The 23,429-nt window shown below is 41.4% G+C and overlaps 1 protein-coding gene across 1 annotated transcript in view; it reads left to right on the top strand.

Moving 5' to 3' along the window:
* LOC126249329 (uncharacterized) overlaps positions 1–12,096 on the top strand; it is a 462,872-nt gene extending 450,776 nt beyond the window's left edge. Inside the window, exon 9 of the mRNA XM_049950984.1 lies at positions 11,915–12,096. Coding sequence (XP_049806941.1) covers positions 11,915–12,096 — 182 coding nt within the window. The remainder of the gene's footprint in view (positions 1–11,914) is intronic.
* Positions 12,097–23,429: the final 11,333 nt, after the last annotated feature.

Raw genomic sequence — 23,429 nt, 5'->3', positions numbered from 1 at the left:
ACGAATCGTGGCGTAGAACATCGTCGACGTACCGCTGTGCTGTAAGGGTGTGGCGGATGACAACCAAAGGGATCTTCCTATAAAATGAAATGGCACCCCAAACCATCACTCATTGTCGGACCGCATTGGGGACGACAGTCATGTTGGTATCCCACCACGTCTCCAGACACGTCTTCGGTCTGGAATCTCACTAACTGGAGTAGAATTATGTTCGCTGGTGAGTCCCGCTATGAACTGAGCCCCTATGACCTGCTTGTTCAAATGGTTCAAATGGCTCTGAGCACTATGCGACTTAACTTCTGAGGTCATCAGTCGCCTAGAACTTAGAACTAATTAAACCTAACTAACCTAAAGACACACATCCATGACCGAGGCAGGATTCGAACCTGCGACCGTAGCGGTCGCTCGGCTCCAGACTGTAGCGCCTAGAACCGCACGGCCACTTCGGCCGGCGACCTACTTGTCTTCCTGCTTTACAAACCCTACCTCGGCCAGCAAGGTAGCCATATCTCTCCCCAGTTGCTAACGTCTGGAGCATTACGAGCAGTGTACTCCAACCAGCTCAGGATTTGACGATGTAACTCACCAGTTAGATTTTGGCACAACATCCCTCAGGAGGACATCCAAGAACTCTGTCAATCATTTCCTAGCTCAATATCTGCCCACATAAGGGCCAGAAGTGGACCAACGACTTACTGACTTGCTCTATTTATGAATCCCGTTCACTTGAATAAGTCATCCTTTTTTCTGAATCTGTAATCATTTGTTTGTCTGTCCATGTACAGTACATTACATTTACGGATTTCCTTACCATTCAGATAAATTCTTCGTGGTATGTCTCAGAGTGTATTTTAACACGATTGCGACCAGTAGATGTTATTTGGAATAAACTGTTAGTTAATTATGGACCAAGAATGTTCATCACCCTATCTGCAGCCGTAGTGTACAACCTCCCAACGTTTTTCGCAGCATAGTACATTTCTGCGCTGCTTACTTCGCTGTGCAGGCGTTGCTGGTGTTGGTTTTCGTCAACAGCTGAAAGCCGTCATTGTCATAGATATTTCTCGTAAGGGTTCTTTATGTTGCTCTGTCGTCATCAAAATTTTGTCATTACTGCTTCGAACAAAATCATTATTCTTGGACGCTTATGAGATGCAGTTATATTAACTGTGCATTGTGGCAGAGATTATTTTCTGTCACCAGAGCAATGACACTCGGAGTGATTAAACAATATAATACTGTGCCGACGGGGCGGAAACGAGTGGCCAAGATGGTTTGCATAGAGCGCTTACTTGAAGTAGGTTCCAACACTTCCGCATCCCATTGTGAAATTGCCGCAGGAAATAAATGAGGCACGAGACAACTTCAAAACAAATATGCCGTTCTTGTTTTAGTCGTCCTATAGAGTCTCCAAAGCTCTTGTTTTCGCGTCATCGGAATATTCTGGAAGTCTCCCGCTATCATATATGATACCAAACAATTTACTGAGGAGATTTTCAAAGACATTCTCTCAGTACCTCAACGCCGTCTGGTGGTTTTTTTTTGTTTCACTTCTAACTTTAGCTTCCACAGCTATCGTTTCAGACACGTGGCCGTTATCAAAAACAGTTTTTTGTTTGTGTTTTCCTCATTAGCCCCTGTCTTCATAAAAGCAAGGAAACACGTGTAGCGTCTTCGTTTCCTTTCTGCTGACAAGAAGTCAGTATATTTTTCGGATTCATTTCTTCGCCAAGCTTCTTTTGCCACTTTTGTCTCTTCCATCATATAAAAGTACAGTTTCTACGCTCTGCTACTTTGCATTGAATAGCTAAAACGTTTTTCTGATGGAGTAAAGTTTCTGGGAGTGGGTTTGTTCCTGAAAGGACGACATCATGTAACATGACATGGGGAGTAATACTAAAAAGTAAAAAAATTCGAAACATGTGAAGAAACACTTTTGTGTGACAGGTTTTTAGAGCACGTCACTTCTGTATTTAGACTTGTAAGAATCGGTTAAAAATATTGCACTAAGGCAGACAAATGCACAAACTCAGAAAGGAAATTTTTTATCCAACTATCTTTATCCGTTGTCCAATTACGATAATTTAAAGTAGGTCCAAATGTTGCCCGTGAAATTCACTGTCACTTGAAGTGAATGTGCGGAAAATGTTTATAGTGATTCAAATAAAACATTCATTCTTACGATAAAACTGAAAACTTGTTTCCGAGAAATAATTCGAATGTATTGCTGAATGTTCTCTGGTGTTGCTGGAACATTTTGCTAGACAGCATTCTTGACTGCTCCCCACAGAAAAAAATCCAGCAGTGTAAGGTCCGGAGATCGGGCAGGCCAACTAACTGTCCCACCACGTCAAATCCACCTAACAGGGTATTTATGGTCCAGGATTAGTGCTCGTAAGGCGTTATGTGCGGGGCATCCATCGTACTGGTACCACATGACTGTCCTCTGTTTCAGAGGTACGGCGTCTAGGAGAAAAGGAATTGTGTGTTTTAAAAATGGGACATATTGTCTACCATTTTGGTTGACACTTACAAAGAAAAGTCCAATAAAGGTGTGTCCAATAATTCCGCACCAAACATAAGCGTTCCATGGACGTTGATGCTCTACCTGTTCGAGCCGTCGTGGATTGTTGATGGACCAATAATTCATATTTCCCACATTGACAATTCCTTTGTTGGAGAATGACGCCGCGTCGCTAAAAAGAACACGAAAGAAGAAATTAGGATTAGTCAGAAGTTGTTGCTGAGCCCACTGACAAACCTGAATCCTGCTTTTGAAGTAAGTTCCTTGAAGTTCTTAGCGAAATGTCCATGGTAAGGACAGAATTTATAACGCTGCAGAATTCGATGGGCACTTGTTTTCGTCGTGTACTGACTTGAGTATCCATGGCTACGGCAGTAAACAAAGCGACCTCTGCAGCTTCGTCTGTTCGTGTTCTACGACGATTTCGAGACGCCGCATTTAAATTTCCCGTGTACAGTAGAGTACAAATTAAACATAATAACATACGTTCTCGACCAGTACTGAACATTAAAATGCAAGTTACTGAATTATTTCCAGTCAACGTAACTTTGCAGCAGATCAGCAGCATTTCTACCTTATCGTTACGCGCGTACATCATACACCTTTACACAACAAAAATTGTATTCACAATGTGTACTACCGCCATGCAGTTACTGAGCTACGCTGCTGCAAGACTACACTGGTTTGGATTGTACTGTTCGCTAAAGCAACAACAAATATGGTGCGGGGGAGGGGGGGGGGATAGGGGAAGAGGAGTACCTGTGTTTACATGAGCCGGAAATCATACACAAAACCCACACTTCTATCACAGCACTACACTAGTACTTAATACTTACAGTCAAGGCAGTAAACAGCTCGGTTTCTTCACAACGTGTGTACTCTTCATCGCTTGCACATCTACGTTTTATTGACAATAGTGATACAGTGTGATATATTTTTTAATAGCTCTTGGGTAGAGTAAGTGTATACTTAAATAAAATGTGCATCGTCCCATTTAAAAAATTTAGCCTTTACCCTATATCTCCTACATCTGTGGGGATATACCCTCAGCAAGAACTACCCAGTGATGTTAAAAAATATTGGTTGAAACAATTTTTCATTTAACGCACCAGAAAACAGTTATTTTGGGCGAACAAGGTATATGGGACATTATATCTGTAAAATAGTTTTGAACATGTTCAAAATGGTTCAAATGGCTCTGAGCACTATGGGACTCAACTGCTGTGGTCGTAAGTCCCCTAGAACTTAGAACTACTTAAACCTAACTAACCTAAGGACAGCACACAACACCCAGCCATCACGAAGCAGAGAAAATCCCTGACCCCGCTGGGAATCGAACCCGGGAACCCGGGCGTGGGAAGCGAGAACGCTACCGCACGACCACGAGATGCGGGCTTTGAACATGTATTGAGACGGGTGGTCATTACTCGGAATAGGTTCTATTGTCTCAAGTTGTTGTTATAAGGAACGAGCCCAACGTTATGGTAGAACAATTACATATTTACTTTAGACTATAGTTTCTTACATCAGAGTACTCATTGGTGGACCCTCTATCATTTATAAAACTTTCAACTAAGAATTTAGGGAAAATGCTGTAACTGAAAAGGTTAACACCTTCTATTACCAATAATGGTAATTACAATATGGAAGTAAATTGTAAACGTAGATGACAGACGGAATAAGAAAATAAAACCAAAAAGAGTGAATACGGAAGGAGATACACTGTTGCCTGCAGTTCTCATAAACGCGAAAACAATATTACTGAGATATGAACATTGTTATGTAGGGTGTCTCTTCTATCATCTATAGTATTACCATAACACTAAGGTAATGTTTGTAGTTGCCTTAACCCTAAGTGTTTGACCTGCGCCAGATGTAGAAACACCACTCCTTTACTGTTGTTTAGGCAGCGTCGTAAGTGTGAGTGTTGGAGATTGTGTAGGCACCCAACCATGGATGTATGGTCTCTAGACGCATCGTGTCGTCACTTAAGCGCTTACCTTTTACTATCTGAGTCACCCTTGACACAACGACAAGAAAGATTTTGTTACCTAGGACGCCAATTGCACACCTTTTCTCGGTGTCTGTTACAGCCACGTACAGATCGGATGTAAACGGGATGTTCTGTCTAGAGGTATTAAATAATGTGCGTTGGAAGGTAATGCGTTTTGGATTTCCTACATTTCCGCGTTCTCAGAGGCGTCTCTATCTAAGCTTGAGTCGGTCAAAACCGCAAAAACCAGTGGGGTAATGACTGCGTTCTGTGAAAATATGCCCCATCTTAAACTGATGTGCATTTTCAGCCATTCCCTAACGTTCCTGAAGAGAGATTAAACGGGTAAACTGTTATCAATGATGTCCTAATGACTTTTTCAGGAATCTAGCCCCAATTTTTTAACTGATGATTTTAACACCAATTATCTTCCGGGTCTTTTCTGTGTTTCTTTTCGTTATCGCCAACAGTGTTCCTCATAGTGATGTTTATACGGTATATTCCGAGAACTACACGTTATGACTCATGTGCAGTGGTTCAGTCTAGTTGCAAAACGAAAACAGGTTTCGCCGTGTTCCGCCAAGAGAATTATCATGACATAATGGCTCTGAGCACTATGCGACTTAACTTCTGAGGTCATCAGTCGCCTAGAACTTAGAACTGATTAAACCTAACTATCCTAAGGACATCACACACATCCATGGCCGAGGCAGCATTCGAACCTGCGACCGTAGCGGTCACTCGGTTCCAGACTGTATCGCCTAGAACCGGACGGCCACTCCGGCCGGCTATCATGACATCTTCTACATATCTACACAGAGTGGTCAGAAACAGTCTGAGAAGCTTGTAAGGGTGTTGCACGGTAGGTTTTTATGAGGAGTGACTGTTAATAAAAGATGTTCGATACCTTGCGCCGTTTCCAATGTAATTAGCACTGAAGTTACCCAATCATCTTGTTGCTTACGCAAATTCAAGCGGCCCGCTAGATTAAATTAGTGTCAGTTCTTCACGGTGAGTAGATGATAGCACACGAGACTGCTCAACCTTTGACTTGGGTTCGATCCGTACTGCTGCCCCATGACCAATCTTGGAGTCTTTCTATTGTTCGTTTCTAGGAAACCAAACGAAAAACACGTTTGGTGATACCGACTCTGGTGGGGTGTTTGAATTTGAGCGCTCAACGGCCCGATTGCCTAACTTAAATGCTGATCAACCTGGAAACGTAGCAACTCATCGAATTTTTTTTCTTAACAATTATTTCTCAGCACAACGTTCCCTGCAGCACCCTTACAAGCTTTTCAGACTGTTTCTGACCACCCAGTGTATTTAACTCCCCTGTACTTCTCTAGCTGTATGCGAAAGATAATCTCAGTAATTACAGGAAGGATTGTGGTATGGTTATCACTAACATACGGACAGTTTCACGAGGAAGGTTTGTGCGTGTAGTTTACAGATATTTCGTTCAAACTGGCTGATCGACAACGAATGGAAATCTCTCGCCGAGGTTTTGTGTTCGTTTGTAAAGGTGAATGTCAGAAACTGCTACAGGGATTTTGATATCTACTGATTTTCATCAGTAGATATCGCTACGCCAGACAAGTCTTCCACCGTAGATACTCGTGCGGGGCCGAGGAGGGCCGCTAGTTTATTCAAAAACTAATATTGTGGAGTATACTATATATAATAGTGCAAATATAGAGTGCATGGTGGAAGGCAAATCGTATCAATATTATCGATTTCGTGTCCAATTCAAATGACTATCAATAAGCTGAACACACCCTCTAAATTTACCCAACAGGGTTTCGCGAGGACCAAGTCGTCTTTTTCCCAGAGATTCTCATTTTAAGTCCCCATACAATATTGTTACACTTTCAGCCAGTTATGATTCTAGCAGCCCGTCTCTGACCTAATACACTGTCTATGGTCATAACTCCTCTTGCATACAAAACCCGGTACAGTATTCTATAGTAGATAGCACTACGGTTTTGCATGCAATTTTCTTTTCAGGTGCACTGTACTTTCACTGAACTCTTCTAACAAATCAAAGCTTCCATTTCTTATCGTTTGTTAAGGCCCTCCTCTATCGTGGCAGGTGACTTGCTGCTCCTGTGCTGAGGCTCGTCTGTCACAAATGGTCGTTGTAGTTTACATATCGGTGCCATATTGCGTCTATTGTGTTTGCCGTTTGCAATGTATTTTGGTACCATCAACGTGAAAGGGAGCTAATGAGGATCGGTCCTTCATGTAAAGAATACTCAGGATACTACAAAAAATTATGGACTATCAATGATAATAGATATGAAACTTCCAGGCAGATTAAAACTGTGTACTGGACTGAGACTCGAACTCTGGACCTTTGTTTTTCGCGGGCAAGTGGTCTACCCACTGAGCCACCCAAGCATGACTCTCAACCCGTCCTCACAGCTTTACTACCGCCAGTACCTCGCCTCCTACCTTCCTTTCTTCACAGAAGATCTCCTGCGAAACTTGCGGCCCTAGCACTCGTGTAGTGGAGTATATTGTGGAAACATGACTTAGCCACAACCTGGGGATGTTTCCTGGGTGTTTTCCCTCTGCAATTGAGTTGGTAGCAAATTAGTACAAAATTAAAACGTCATGCTTAATGCTAAAGTTTTATTACGTGAAGAGCTAAAGTGTAATAGCCCTCCGAGGAACAGTTTCGTAAAGTTTTGGAATTACGATGGCGTGCTGAAAAGTAATGCCTTCAAATTTTTTTGTGAAAACTCTTAAGGTTTTTAAAATAACACGGAAGTTATTAACATTCTAGATTTTTTTCTTTGTGGCTACATATTTATCTCTCAACATGTCATCCTGGTGACGAACACATTTTTCCCAACGAGAGACCAGTTTGTTGATACCCTCACTGTAAAATGTTTGACTCTGTTCACGGAGCCAAAGCCTGCTTGCACCGGTTCTTCACTGTCGAAGTGAAGTCCTCAGAGGCGTTCTTCATGTTTTGGGAAAAGATAAAAATCGGATGGATCCAAGTCGGGACTATATAGAGAATGATCTATGACAGTGAACGCTTGGAGTCGATTTGTTGCAGATGTCACAGCGCTCGTGTATGATCTCGCAATGTCATGCTGAAGCAGAGGGTGCTCAATGTGCGGAGTTACAATATGCTGTGTTCCGGACACTATCGTAGTTACGTTACACATCGCAATGTAAGACATTACAGTTTGGAGCCATTTAGCGGCAAATGACTGCAAATATGTAGACAAGAAGAATAAAAGTGAAAAACGTTAATAACGTTTGTTTTATTTACAAAGCTTTGAGAGTATTCACATAAAAAGTTCAGAGGCATTACTTTTCAGCACACCCTCGCATGTGTAAAGTTCGTTGGAATTCGGTAATGCTCTAATTTTCAGGTACTGGACGAGTATAGCATGGGTAATTTATGGGCCGTGAATTACAATGCCTCAAGAGATACACGGTATCTAACGATAATACTTGTGTTAAATCCTTAACGAAAGATCATTGCTTTTAGTGAGTAGATTATGATAACGATTTAAAATTTTCAATGAAATTATTGCAAACCCAATTTATATTGCTCTGAAACCTGTTAAATAGATAACTTGCAACTGGAACCGTGGACCGCACTATCCGTTATGCAATACAGATTCCTTATTCTAGCTAAGAAAAGAAAAGAAAAGAAATGTGGAAGAATAGGGTTCAACGTCCCGTCGACATCTATGTCATTAGAGACAGGGCGGAACACACGCTCTGAATGTTTCAAGGATGGGGAAGAAAATCGGCTGGGGTGTGCCTTTTCACAGGAACCATCCCGACATTTGCCTGGTGCTGAGTTGTAGAACTACCTCAGGCTACCGTAGATTGTCGTAAGTAAACGAAGACAACGGTAGCTTTCTCAATAGCCTATGTCCTACTCGCGTTACCTGTACGTTAGGTGTGTTACATACATATCGGGAGTTACCTCATTTCGATAGCCTTGGTTGCGTATGCGTTAAGGAGAGTTGGAACGCCCTATCTCGACAATGTTAACTTTAGTGACTTGGCTTCCCTGTATTTCAGGAACCACTGTAGCCATTGACATGAAACTTTTACAGGACATTAATCTGTATTTTATGAGTCTACTGAACTACAATAATTGCATTTCAACCTCTGCTTTCGGAAATACAGTTTTTTAATTACATGTTTAAAATTTTGTGTACTTTTTTGTACGTTATCCTATATAATTGTATTTATACATAACATTAGGTTCTTGTTTTAGTTCAGTAGACCCAGTATATGTATGTTATTACTACCTGAAAGTTTGAATATTCTACTCGAAGTGGTTTCTGAGATTTACAGAAAAATACAACAGAAAATGTAAATTTTCAGAAACAGCTTCTAAAATTTCAGAAGCCTGTAACTCACCAAATATATGCTTAATTTTTTTTTTTACTTTTTATTCACTCAGAAGCCCCCTGCACCATACTGTATATCATCCTCTTCATCTTTATCCAAGTTTCTTCTTCTTTTCTTCTTTCTGGAGTCCTTAGTGGCCAACTGTGCTGCATACTCTGCTTTATCAACGCGAACCTTGTCCATCCGTTCAAGTTCTCTGATGCAGTTTGCTCCAGGATTAATTGCCATATGCTGTAGCATTTTCACCCTACCAATATTGCCATCATCAAAAACAATAACAGTATCACTGACCTCCCACTTTAGTGTCTTCATTCCAACAAAAACATTTTTTGGTAAGCGAGTCCATGTAGGATTATTCAACGACTCATTGGGATTTTGAGTCTGACTATTTCAGTCTTCTTCATTAACTCTAAATATAGATAAATGTAAATTAACGCAGATGAATAGGAAAAAGGATCCAGTAATGTTTGAATACTCCATTAGTAGTGTATCACTTGGCACAGTCACATCGATTAAGTATTTGGGCGTAACATTGCAGAGCGATATGAAGTGGGACAAGCATGTAAAGGCAGTTGTGGGAAGGCGGACAGTCGTCTTCGGTTCATTGGTAGAATTTTAGTGCTCGAGCCTTTTGGATCACTATCAGGTCGAATTGAGGGAGGACATAGAAGCAATTCAGAGGCGGGCTGGTAGATTTGTTACTGGTAGGTTTGATCATCACGAGTGTTATGGAAATGCTTCAGGAACTCGGGTGGGAGCCTCTAGAGGAATGGAGGCGTTCTTTTCGTGAATCGCTACTGAGGAAATTTAGAGAACCACCATTTGAGGCTGACTGCAGTACAATTTTACTGCCGCCAACTCACATTTCACGGAAAGATCACAAAGATAAGAAAAGAGAGATTAGGGCTCGTACATAGGCATTTTTCCCTCCTTCTGTTTGGGAGTGGAACAGGGAGAGAAGATGCTAGTTGTGGTACGAGGTACCCTCCGCTACGCACCGTATGGTGGATTGCGGAGTATGTATGTAGATGAAGATGTAATTCAGGATTTGCCAGGTCCCTGTAAATAGGTTTTATGATATCCATGACTGCTGCTGTGATGGAATGTTTATGGCTGTATGAACTGTTTAGGGCAAAGGTGGTGACCGAGCGAGGTGGCGCAGTGACTAGCACACTGGACTCGCATTCGGGAGGACGACGGTTCAATCCCATGTCCGGCCATCCTGATTTAGGTTTTCCGTGATTTCCCTAAGTCGCTCAAGGCAAATGCCGGGATGGTTCCTTTAGAAGGACACGGTCGACTTACTTCCCCGTCCTTCCTTAATCCAATGAGACCGATGACCTCGCTGTCTGGTCTCCTTCCCCAAACAACCCAACCCAACCCAAAGGTGCTGTACTGGTTTTTCATCAGTTGACAGTCTGTGGAAGAAGGTAGCCTAAATTGCCTGCTTCATTTTCAACAAATCCTCGGTATTATTTCTAATGGCCATCCCATGACACTGCCGTAGTTCATCAATAATTTCGTCTGTCAGCCTGCTTCTTATTGTTTTACCATCAGAAAGTTTCTTGTCTCTCAAACTTTGTTTCAAATTCCTCAACCTGGTGCCCATCCTCTTCTGGACAAGACCAACACTAACACAACAATCCACAACCTTCTATATAAAAATTACCTATTTTATTAGATCATGAAGTAATGCACGAACAAATTTTGACATTTTCAACTGTTGTAGATTATATTTAAAAAAATAAAATAAAATTATTCCCATGTGAGTTTATAAGTTTTATTCGGAAAATTGAAAAGTTTATAATGAGATAAATATCAGAAAATGTGAAAAAAAATTTCCGTTCTAACTCACCTTAAGTGTCCTACTAGATTCCCCTAGAAACGGTAAGCCGTGAACTGTCTAGAAACTGTGTGATGATATTTAATTGGCGGCGTATTGCAGGGAATATTTTTGCTTTACATGGCTATTTGCCGGCCGCGGTGGTCTCGCGGCTCTAGGCGCGCAGTCAGGAACCGTGCGACTGCTACGGTCGCAGGTTCGAATCCTGCCTCGGGCATGGATGTGTGTGATGTCCTTAGGTTAGTTAGGTTTAAGTAGTTCTAAGTTCTAGGGGACTGATGACCACAGCAGTTGAGTCCCATAGTGTTCAGAGCCATTTGAACCATTTTGAACATGGCTATCCTCCAGTCTTTTACTTAGAAATAAACAGTATTTACAGGAAAATTGAAACTGTCAATGTTTAGTTCTAGTTTTAGTCGAAAATTTGTTGATTTTTAACGTGAAACAATGGATGTTGTACCAGTACAGATTTATCATGTAGCTATAGGAAACGCAATTTGCTCAAAAGAAAAGAAAAAGGTAAACTTAAAACAAGCGATAAACAGAAACATACAAAACATCGCCTCAGTATTTCGTGGAGCTTATATAAAACGTGTTTCTGTTATTCAGGAACAAGTTTCGCACCTATCAAGGATAACAGGAAACTTTTGCCATTGATCAACTAATTTTTCTCACTTATAAATTGCAGTTTTTGTAAGGATGTGATGTACGCAGTGGACTAACAATGAATGGTGTGCGGTTATTTTCTCTCTCACGCACTCACTTAGGTTTCTTTGCCTAGCAACGCTACCAATACTGCCGGTAATCCTATCATTTTCTACGTCGTTTATGTAGTGTACCAAAACTACCGAACTGTAGTTTTAGTAGAGCACAGCTCTATCCAGGAACGATGTAGGGAAATCACGGGAAACCCATATCTAAATAGACGGACGAGGATCTGAACTATCGTCTCCTCCAATGTGAGTCCAGTGCGCTAGCCACTGCGCCACCACGTTCTGTTCCTGTTAAAATACCCGCTAATTTTTATTCTGTCTATGTAGTCTCAAAAAACTCTGCAAAGGGAATGTCCCTGGGGGCTGCAGCTACGCTTGCGACTGGCAGCGCGCTTTGAGCTGGCGGAGGAGAGGGAGAGAGGCGAGCTGCGGCTGTGTGTGTGTGTGCGCAGGCGGGTCGGCGGCGCGCCGGCGGCTGACGCACTCGGCGCTGTTCTCGCAGTCTGCGGCCGAGGCGCCGCAGCTGTACGGCCCCGCGCTGGGCGACTTCCGCGACAAGCTGGCGCTCCGGCGCCGCGACTGGTCCAGCAAGAAGCTCGAGCAGGCGCACATGGCGCGCTGGGCCAACAAGTAGCCGCAGCCTCACTCGACCATTTTGTAAACAGCTTTCTGAATAAATTATTTCACAGTAAATGCGTATTGTGTGGTTATGTGACGAACTGTCAAGAAGTATTAATCATCACCTAAAAAAAAATTAACCTGCAACCGTGAAAGTTGATGATGGTGTGAGTCCTTCTCCATATTTTCACCCTTCATTACGACACATTTTTTCCAATGACTAAGGACTTCACTGAAATCTTGGTTGTAGAAGTCTGCGTTTCGGCTATTCAGTGAACTGTTCGTGATTTCAAAATACAATTTAAATTGTGTTAATTTTTATTACTAACGTTTTTTACACATCGCGGTTTCGGGGTCTCAGTCTCATCTTCAGGTGCCACTCACTGTAAATCGAAATGAAGTCAGTTGTCTAAACAGTAAGAATCATTAAAAAAGCTAACATTAGTAAAAACAAAGTGGTCCAAAAATATAAATCTTAAACGTATCACACATCAACCCTAAATGTACACATCTAGGGTAAATTAACAGGTAGTGCGTCTATCGTACATGGTTCATCAGAGGGCGCATGGAAAAGTGTCCGCGCTGAAACCACCTTTCAGATGTATCCGACGTAGCTCCACCATGAGTTCTAAGCATCGGCGGGGGCCAGAAGTCAAAGTAACAAGGATCAAAAACTAGCCAAAAGCTGAGAAGAAAGGCTAAAAACTGTGCTACTACGCTTACGAAAGACCCAACCGATGCCACGTTTGTACAGCGGTGTCACTGAACGTCGCTAACTGACGTAACTGTAATGGAAGAAAACTCTATTCAAAAATCCAAAATTAAGTAATGAAATGTCCAACATTGACATAACCACGCACATCTGGCACACACCAGTTACTCGCAGAGAGTGCCGATGTGTCCCGAGTATCAACGGAACGAAGACTGAATAATGTGACTACGAGTTGCACTCAAGTAAACACAGCGCAAGGAGCGCACAACACGAGCCACATAGAAACCAAAATAAATGCGATGGTGACAAAACAGTAATCCATCGAAGCTAACAGAAATCATACAAGAGATGCATACTCAATAAAGAACACAGTCGACAAAATCGAAAGTAACCAACAAGTAAATAAAACCTAAGGTAAACAAGTAAAATCAGTGAATACGGAAGCCTTCATAGAGCGAACCTGATGGCAAATGAGCAGTCTACGCAATATGGATAAGCAAATACAATAACCTAAGTTAAATCCAGTAAGATAACGAACCCAAAATCTTTACAGATAAAACTGATGTGAAATCGGTTTTCTGTGAAAGACGCATAAGGAAATTAAATATATCACTACAAAAATAGCAGTACATGGCAGTACAGGAGCATTGTGACAATAAAGCACAAAAACTTCAGTAATAAAAATTAATACAATTGTAGCGGTATTTTCAATCATGAACAATTTACAAAACACTTGTAGATGTCCCACTACCAAAAATTTATTCAATAAACTTTTCACCTGGAAAATCGTCTCGTCTTCGTTCTACAAATGCTACCACTCAAAGGTTTCATTATCCGATGAAGTAGGAAGAAGTTATTGGGTGTAATGTTAGGAGAAGACTTCAGGGAAAGTAAAATTTGAGAGGCCAAAGAAGCAGCAATTGTGTCTGTGCCCTGTGCAGAACGTGCTGTGGTATTGTGGAGCAGAAACAACCCCTCTCACAGCTTCCTGCGTCGCTTCGCCTTGACAGCCTCCAGTAATCTCTTAAGGAGATTGGGGTAGTATGCTCCAAGGATGGTTTGTCATTTAGGAACGTAATCTGTTACCAACACACCGTGACATATCCAAAAATTCCTCATAATTACCCTGCCTTATGAGGGCTAGATGCTCGCCTGTTTCAGCTGTAGTGAATCTACAGCTTTCCACAGCTTTCTCTGATCCTTTGTCTTTGGTTAGTATTGATATACCCGGCACTCGTCCATGGTGAAGTCTTGGCTGGCAGGCGGAGGCTTTTTCTTCAAAAACTGCCAGAATAATGAAGGAGCATAAAGTGAATGGGATCTTCGGCCCACCGGCAAGACGACAACTCTTCTGGAATCAGTGAAAGGTAGGTATTTATGATATTACTTGTATCTGTGGTAGAAGTTAGACAGAGAAACAACACATATTGCGCGAGAACGGTCATCTAACATCAGCGACACACCCACGTTCAACAACCCAACAAATCCGCAATGGCTGAATATCGTATTTCCACTGACCATTACATGTATTACGGGAAGGCCTAGGAACTCGCAACAGCTTCATCCTATTGACATTCAGTTCTGAAGGACTTTGAGGAAAGACAACTAGCAGAGAAGCTGTTTAACCGACTGTTGTTCTGGTTCTTCGCTGCTAGGTATTCCTCCACACGCCATCCATTTTAATAATCAATCACATAATTCCTAACTGTAGATTTGTTGAATCGGCGCTTGCTGTGTTTCATTCTTAGACTTCCATTCTTAGACTTTTTACTATGACTGGCGATGTTATGCCGTCTGCCTTATCTTTGATGCAGCGCATTTTACTCCAAAGTGTATCACTGTATCAAATGGTTTTAAGTCACGAGGGGATCGAACTTATTTGTCATCACCGATTTCTCCCAAATTTGTGGTGTATGCAAGGCTTGACCTGAAGTGGAAGTGACAGTTGTGCGAGCTCCTAATGCCGAATCATATACAAAAAATAGTATTTTTGCTACTGATAGGGCGCGTCATGGGCCATTTATGTCAGCGCAGTTTCCACGTAGCGGTTGGCGTAGCGGGCAGAGCAGAGAACGGTAATCCGCAAATCGGCAGGGTCGTGTCACAATGCTGAAATAACTGAAAATAAACCGAAATGATGCTGAGTACACTGTCTTTCCTGATATATTCATAAAAGGAATGAATAGGAAACACAAAGGAAAATTTTGGATTGCAAATAAATTACCAGGAAGGGATTGCAGAGCATGCCGAGAACTTCGTACATAAAATTAAATACTTGTATATTTTAAAATGCTTACAATTGCTGGGGTGACATTCGTCGTAAAAACAGGAGAAACTAATATTCTCGGTATCTTGAACACTGCATTTTTATAAATAATGGTCGTTTTAAAGCTTCTATGGAAAAACGTGATTTACAGCTATAAAATAGTCTTTCTCACAGGGCAGTAAAAGCAAACCACCCGCAACGAAGTCCTTTACACTTGAATTACAATCTAGTCTTATGAAGTATTTTCACTCTCAAATTTTTCTTTGCCTTTCATTTTCATCTCTTTTTTAAAAATATTAATAAATGCTATATACTAAGAGTTGTTTCGGTCCATTTGTAGTGTAAGATATGATAGAACTGAAAATAAAAATACCTTGTCACATTGGGACTCCAACCCACAAACATTGGATTACCGTTCTTCACTCTTTCCGCTATCCCAACAGCTGCCTGCTACTTACGTCAACGTAAATCGCTAATACTTTGACCAACCCGCGCCAGACATGCTTTTTTTCTGAACGCTTTGTCGTCTGGAGCTCCTTCTTCCATCGCGTTTATTTGTGGTTAAGCCGTGCATATAAAACAAATCTCGACGAAATCGGCTACGGCGTGTAAGAGCGGCCACCTTGCCAGCCACAGATTGATGTTAAAGAAACCTGCACGATTAACAGCCGACATATTGGAAAATGAAGCACTGCTTTCTCCGATGAAAATCCGAAAGATGATGGAATAATTTCAGCTTGTGTGATGGCGGATAATAATAACGAAAACTGTTTATATGAACAAGAAATTAAATTGTATTTAGAGAAAATTTGTGTATATTTACAATAGATTACACTGTCTTCATCGTCTATGGTGACATCATCAAATTTGGAGAAGTTGTAAAGGTTATGAATCTCGAACACCTGAAATCGGAACGTACTGATGTCTCTCTTGCCTCATTTTCGTGGTTGTATACCCACGTTAACAGAAGTACGAAAGAACGGTGTTTTATCTACACACCCTACTTTTACACGTAATCTCCATCCCGTTCTAGGGGCCTTTCTCCTGAGCGAAACCAGGGCGTGTATGCCCTGTCGGTACAAATCCTTGTCCTGGTGGCGGAGCCAGTGCTTCACTGTGTGAATCACCTCCTCATTGTCCTCAAAATGTCTTCCACAAATGACATCATTTAACAGCCTAAACATCACCTCGCTGCAACACGTCAGGTGTGACAGCCGTGGATGGTCTCCCTGTCCGCTGAAAATCGTGGGGTTCCGCCGAACCGTCTTCTGATGACCTCACCCTCCGTGCCCAGCGACTAACTGTACTTTTGTCGACAGCAGATGCTCCGTAGACTTTGCGCAAGCGTTTCTGAATATACCCTTTCTCTGCAGTGAGAAATGCAATGACGGCACGTTGCTTGTAACGTACCCCACCTTAAGTAAATTAGAATATTGTGGTGTCACCCCCAATGCTGCGAAATGGTTGGAGTCTTATCTATCTAACAGGAATCAAGGAAACAAAGGGTGTCGTTGCGAAATATCTATGTAGTAAGCAAACAGTCTTCATCTGGCTGGGAATTAATCACATGTGGTGTTTCTCAAGGTTACATCTTGAGTCCATTGCTTTTTCTTGTGTATATAATTGACCTCTCATCTGTTACATTGCCAGATGCTAAGTTTGTTTTGTTTGCAGATGATACAAACATTGCAATAAGTAGCGAGTCAAGTACAGATTTAGAAACAGCTGCCAATCAAATTTTCACTGACGTTAATAATTGGTTTAAATCTAATTCACTGTCAATAAACTTTGAGAAGACCCACTATATGCAGTTCAGAACCTGTAAGAGATTTCCTTCCAGCATGTGTATAACATATGAAGACATGCAAATCGAAGAGGTTGACAGTGTTAAATTTCTGGGATTACAACTCGATAATAAATTCAGTTAGGAAGGGTATACCACAGATTTGCCTAAGAGCCTAAACAAATCTGTATTTGCGGTGACAGTGATGTCAGATGTAGGAGATATAAATATAAAAACCTTGCATACTTTGCTTACTTTCATTATATTATATCATATGGGATCATATTCTGGGGCAACTCATCAAACCGAGGAAAAGTTTTTAGGGTGCAAAAGCGTATGATAAGAATCATTTGTGATGCAAATTCAAGAATATCATGTAGACACCAGTTCAAGGAACTTTGTATTCTAACCACTGCTTCTCAGTATATTTATTCCTTAAAGACATTTGTTGCAAGTAATACATCTCTGCCGCGCGGAATTAGCCGAGCGGTCTGGGGCGCTGCGGTCATGGCCTGTACGGCTGGTCCCGGCGGGAGATCGAGTCCTCCCTCGGGCATGGGTGTGTGTGTGTCTGTCCTTAGGATAATTTAGGTTAAGTAGTGTGTAAGCTTAGGGACTGATGACCTTAGCAGTTAAGTCCCATAAGATTTCACACACATTTGAACATTTAACAATACATCTCTATTTCCAACCAATAGTTCAATACATAGTATCAATACTAGAAATAAGAACAATCGACGTAAAGACCTAAAATCACTTATCTTGGTCCAAAAAGGGATCCAATATTCAGGAACACACATTTTCAATAAATTGCCAGCAACCATTAAAAACTTGGTTTCAGATAAAGCACCGTTTAAACAGAGTTTGAAAGACTTTTTGATAAGCAACTCCTTCTACTCCATAGATGAATATTTTAACAGAGACTGTTAGGCCGGCTTAAGTAAAAATGTCTGTTAGATTTCATTTATGACAGCACTTGGTCACAACAGTCAAGATTAGGTATTCTGTGTATGATAAATTTATTAATAGTGTATAACAATGTTTCATTCTGGCCGCGTGTTAATTCTGTAAATATTAGCTGTTCCAGTTTACCGCATTGTATTTACCTATTTCGAGAATCTCTTGACAAATGAGCAGGGTAGTAATTATTATATTCAATTTTTTTACGTTTTTGTGTTATACCATCTGACATGTTCCACACCCACGAAAATCATGTCATTTTTTGGGTCTATGGAACGAAAACTTAACCTAATCTAATCTAATCTAAAGACGCCATGTTGAAACTGTCCTGCAGCTACGCTATCTGTCGAAAGTGGCGGATACTTGGCGCTCTCTCTCTCTCTGGAGACTTCAAGTAATATACACGTAACGTTTCGCATTCGTAGCATTGTTTTCGGCTGAGAAAAAAGAAATGCGGTGCATTACTTTCAGGGTAACCGTCGTAAGTACCATGTGCCCGGACAGTTTCTGTACGTTAAGTGCAGCTGCTTCGCGTGTCTACAACGCGATTTTGTAAACGTCTCATGGCACCGCCTCTTTGTAGCTCTACAGGCTGTTCGGAAATTCCCGTTACAAACTTCTAGGGCTTGAAGAGAAGAGTGAGTGCGTAATATTTTGAATGGGAACCCGTGTCCGGAAACGTACCGTTTTCCTGCTACAGCCGTTTGAAAATATGTTTGCTAGTTAGGTAGGTAGGTACGGTGGGTGGTGGTTATGTCGGATTGGCTGTTAACTTTTTGACCTGGTTTGAGAGTCATTCACGTGTCTGTGAGAGTTAGAGCAACATACGAAATTGCAGTGCCTGTGCTATTCCGAATTACGATGCATACACATCCGAAGGAAACCTTCATGATAATTCGGAATAACACATTTACTGCAATATTTTATTTATCCGCCGACAACGGGAAAGCGACTTTGAAGTAAAAGGTCTTACCTGTACGGGAATACACATAATTTATGTATAAGTATAGTTTGTACTCACATGCTTGAAGACATATTGAAGTGCGGGACGGGCTACTAGTCTGCTGGGGTAGCCAAGTGGTAAGGCCATCGCTAGCGATAAGCGGGAAATTCGGGATCGGGCCCCGGTCCAGCAAAAATTTTTATTGTCGTCATTTCATAATACAGCTGACGGTTGTTTACATTCGCAACTGCGAATACATTTCATATATTAGAGCAACGTGGTTGAATACACGTTTGTAAAACACTCCGACATGATCCTTCTGAAAGGCGAAGTTCCCGGTAACGCTATACAACAAAAAACTTTTTTCAGGTACAGAGATGAAACATGGCGGACCTAACTAATTTGGAGTTGCTCAATCTGAAAATGCAGTTCAATTTTCACCATCACCCTCCAATTTTATGTGCCTATATCTAAAGCAGAGACTAGGGTGGTCTACACTAAACTTATACAATATATAACATACTTAACGCCATAAAACTATCTTACTCTAGTGTCCTCAGCCTAACGTACATTTTACAAGAAAAATTGCAACATTCATTTGCTCGATGATGATGTAGATGGTGGAGGGGTGAGTCTTTTTGATGACAACTTCCTTCTGTGGGATACATATCCTTCACGCTTCAAAAACCAACAGTAGTCACATAACATTGAAGGGTTCCATCTACCTTTATAGCGGCTTTCCATTCGCAAAATGTCCTGATGGAACCTTTCTTCGTGTGCATCACTAACCACTCCCAAATTGGTAGGAAAGAAACCTAAACCTAAAGGAAGTGCATTTTTAGTGACATTCTGCATCAAATATTTTTATAGTTCTCTAAAAGAGTTTCCACTAATATGTCACGGTTTTCTTCCTAAATTGGCACGGAAGAAACCTAAACCTAAAGGAAGCGCATTTTTAGTGACATTCTTCATCCAACATTTTTATAGTTCTCTAAAAGAGTTTCCACTAACATGTCACTGTTTTCTGCTCTTGTATTCCCTAGGAAACCTTCAATGACATCCTTAAAAGAACATCAAGCTGCAAGTTCTAACTGACTTAATTTTTCTTCGAAGTTCTTATCATGCATTAACTTCCTAATTTGTGGCCCAATAAAAATCCCCTCTTTTAAACTGTCGTCATTTAATTCATGGAACACTTCACGTAGATACATGAAACCATTAGCATTTGTGTCCATTCCCTTGAATAAATTCTTCATAAGGGCAAGCTTAATATGCAGTGGGGGAAGGAAAACATTTTTAGAATCCACCAAAGGTACATATTTCACATTTTTTCTCCCTGGTGCCACTTTATCTCGTGGTGGCCACTGTTTAACTGCATAATGTCTATCTGTTGCACGGCTGTCCCAAGGACAAAAAAAAAAAAAAAAACAGCAATACTTTGTGAAACCACTTTGGAGACCAGTTAGTAAACCAATCAACTTAAGATCATCATATATTTTCAAATTTTCTTCCGTATACTTAATAACTTCAAGTATCTCTGACAAGTTTTCGTAGTTCTCATTCATCGTCGCAGAGTACGCTAGAGGTACAGATGGAAACGTATTACCTTTATGCAGTATTACAGCCTTCAGACTTGTCTTGGAAGCATCAATAAACAAGCGCCACTCAGCACCATAGTATGGTATGTGTAAGTGTTTCATTAATCCCAACCACCACTATAAGCACAAACGTTGCCCACTATACGGTAATATGTCATCAGATATTTCTTTTGTTGCCTAAAGTAAGTAATTCTTGTTTCTTCATGAAGTAAGTTCCATTCCTTAAGACGTGACGATAAAATTTCTGCACGCTCCTTGGATAAGTATAATTCACGAGCTAGGTCATTAAAGTCTGCTTGTATAATTAAATGTGGTCTTTGTTCTGGAAAGTGTTCCTCTTCACTTAATTGACACTGTGCTTCCTCAGCGTTTGTAGATTCATGATCAGAATAAGGAACTTCCTTCCACACTAGTGGAGGAGTTGGAACTGGCAGGTTCTCACCGTGGGGAACAGGTCTAATTGCTGAGGGTAGGTTAGGGTGCTTAATATTCTTCTTATTCTTTGATGAAAAGCCAGTTACGTTAGTCAAACAGAAGTAGCAATCGTATGAAACTTCCTGGCAAATTGAAACTGTGTGCCAGACCGAGACTCGAACTCGGGACCTTTGCCTTTCGCGGACAAGTGCTCTACCAACTGAGCCACCCTCGCACGACTCACGCCCCGTCCTCACAGCTTTACTTCTGCCAGTACCTCCCTTCCTAGCCTCCAAACTTAACAGAAGCTCTCCTGCAGACCTTGCAGAACTAGCACTCCTGAAAGAAAGGATATTGCAGAGATATGGCTTACCCACAGCCTGGGGGATGTTTCCAGAATGAGATTTTAACTCTGCAGCGGAGTGTGCACTGATATGAAACTTCCTGGCAGATTAAAACTGTGTGTCGGACCGAGACTCGAACTCGGGACCTTTGCCTTTCGCGGGCAAGTGCACTACCAAGTTTGGAAGGTAGGAGGCGAGGTACTGGCAGAAGTAAAGCTGTGAGGACGGCGCGTGAGTCGTCCTTGGGTAGCTCAGTTGGTAGAGCACTTGCCCGCGAAAGTCAAAGGTCCCGAGTTCGGCACAAAGTTTTAATCTGCCAGGAAGTTTCATATCAGTGCACACTCCACTACAGAGTGAAAATCTCATTCTAGAAGTAGCAATCGACAACATGATTATGATGCACTCGCCAGATCATTGGTATGCCAAATGGTAAGTACTCTTTTTTTTCCTTTCAGTCATTGTGTTAGTTTAGAATTGCACCTAGTGCAGTTTATATGAGGTGCTCAATCCTTATCTCCCAGTAGGAATTTGAAGTTTAAATGATACGACGTCTTCAGTAAATTAGAAATTGGTCGTCTTTATTTCCTTGTCGTGAACTCACCACATATATAACAAAATGAATGGGTATGGTTTGTACATCCATGGCCTGATTTCTTCATGTTGTATTTTCAATGCGTACGAAACACTTTTCCGCTGAATGAACTTAGCCAGATCAGTTCCTGAAAAAGAAAAGAAAAATTCAAAGACTTATGAGACTGGAGGGTTTAAATACACAATGTAAAATACGCCAATGTTAGATATTACATTTAAAAAGTAGTTCACATTAAAGTTAATAACATAAAAGGTCACTGCACTAACTTCTGTCACACTCCTTTTAAAGACAAAACACTTAAAAACTAAACAGTAAATTGAACTATGTTATATAACTTGCAGGTCATAACTTTTCATCCTGACGTGATGGACGCTTTCTGATTTCACATTTTCTGTCACATTACAATTTAGTATTAAGTTTTATATGTACTTTGCCTGTACCAAAACCACTGCTGACTAGTCTAATAGAAGAGCTGCTCCTCGCTGTTATCAAGAACGTTCTATACAACGTCCGTATTGATCGCATACGCTTCTCGCCACAAATACGCAACGGCTTCGAGGTTTCACCGTCAGCAAGCGTGACGGCGGTGCTTCAAGGAGATTCCGTATGCCCGAATTGGAAGAGGCCGTGCCGCATCACGCTGTAGAGAACCCGTCAACGAGTACACGACCAATTTATTTGGCTATTAATGAGAGGAACTGTAAAACAAGTGATGTACTGATTAATGCCTAATCAGTTACTGGTAAACGTTGTCTCGTTACCAACATGTTGAGAACATGTAGCACGGAACGGTTTCCGATCATGAGTTCCCCTTCATAATGTTATCTACTCACTCCCCTCTGCAAGTCCTAGAAGTTTGCAACGGGAATTTCCGAACACCCTGCATAGACGCCTATCGTTTTCACATACAGCCGTTTGCTCTTCGCGGTTGAAAGCTGGTAAAAGGTCTCCCAAGTGTCAGGGATTTCCCTAAGTCGGCTGGACTGTATGAGTATATTATAAAATGGCTCTGAGCACTAATGAGTGTATTAGAAGTAAAGAATAAATGTATTAAAACTTCATTCACAATGTGGTATTTTTTCACGTACCTCAGTGTTTATGACGTCATATCACTTGAAATATGAGTCTTACGTTGATGTATGTGTGCAAGTACGTTCAGTGGCATACGTGGATACCGTCAGCGATATATGTCGCGAACAGATTTAGTAACAAAGAAATAATAAATTTAGGTGCCTCTGCTTAGCTGAGTGGTAATGACTTTCGCCTACATGCAGCGGGCCCGGGTTCGATTCCTGGCCGGCTTGGAGATTTTCTCAGCTCGTGGACTGGGTGTTGTGTTGTCCTCACCATCATTTCATCATCATGACCAACACGCAAGTCGCCCATTGCGGCGTCACCTGAAATAAGACTTGCAACCCGGCAGCCGAACTTTCGGATGGGGCCTCCGGGCAACACTGCCACACGATCATTTCATTTTTCAATAAATTTAAACGTCATGCGTGATGCGACAGTTTTTCACGCAACCCAGTGGTTATGATGTCATATCTCCTGAACTACGTGTGGTACCACGATATAATATTGTAGGGGCATTTAGCGGCATGTGTGGATACCACCTGCAAATTTATTGAAAATAAAAGTAGTAGCACAGAAGTAATGCTGTTAAAAGAGCATGATGCGGCAGTTTTTCACGCATCTCATTGTTTATGAGATCATATCTGCTGGACTATGATACTTAGG

Source organism: Schistocerca nitens, chromosome 3 (assembly GCF_023898315.1).
Source record: "Schistocerca nitens isolate TAMUIC-IGC-003100 chromosome 3, iqSchNite1.1, whole genome shotgun sequence".
Taxonomy (NCBI): domain Eukaryota; kingdom Metazoa; phylum Arthropoda; class Insecta; order Orthoptera; family Acrididae; genus Schistocerca; species Schistocerca nitens.
The sequence above is the reverse complement of the archived record's forward strand: the minus strand, read 5'-3'. Positions and strand labels throughout refer to the sequence as shown.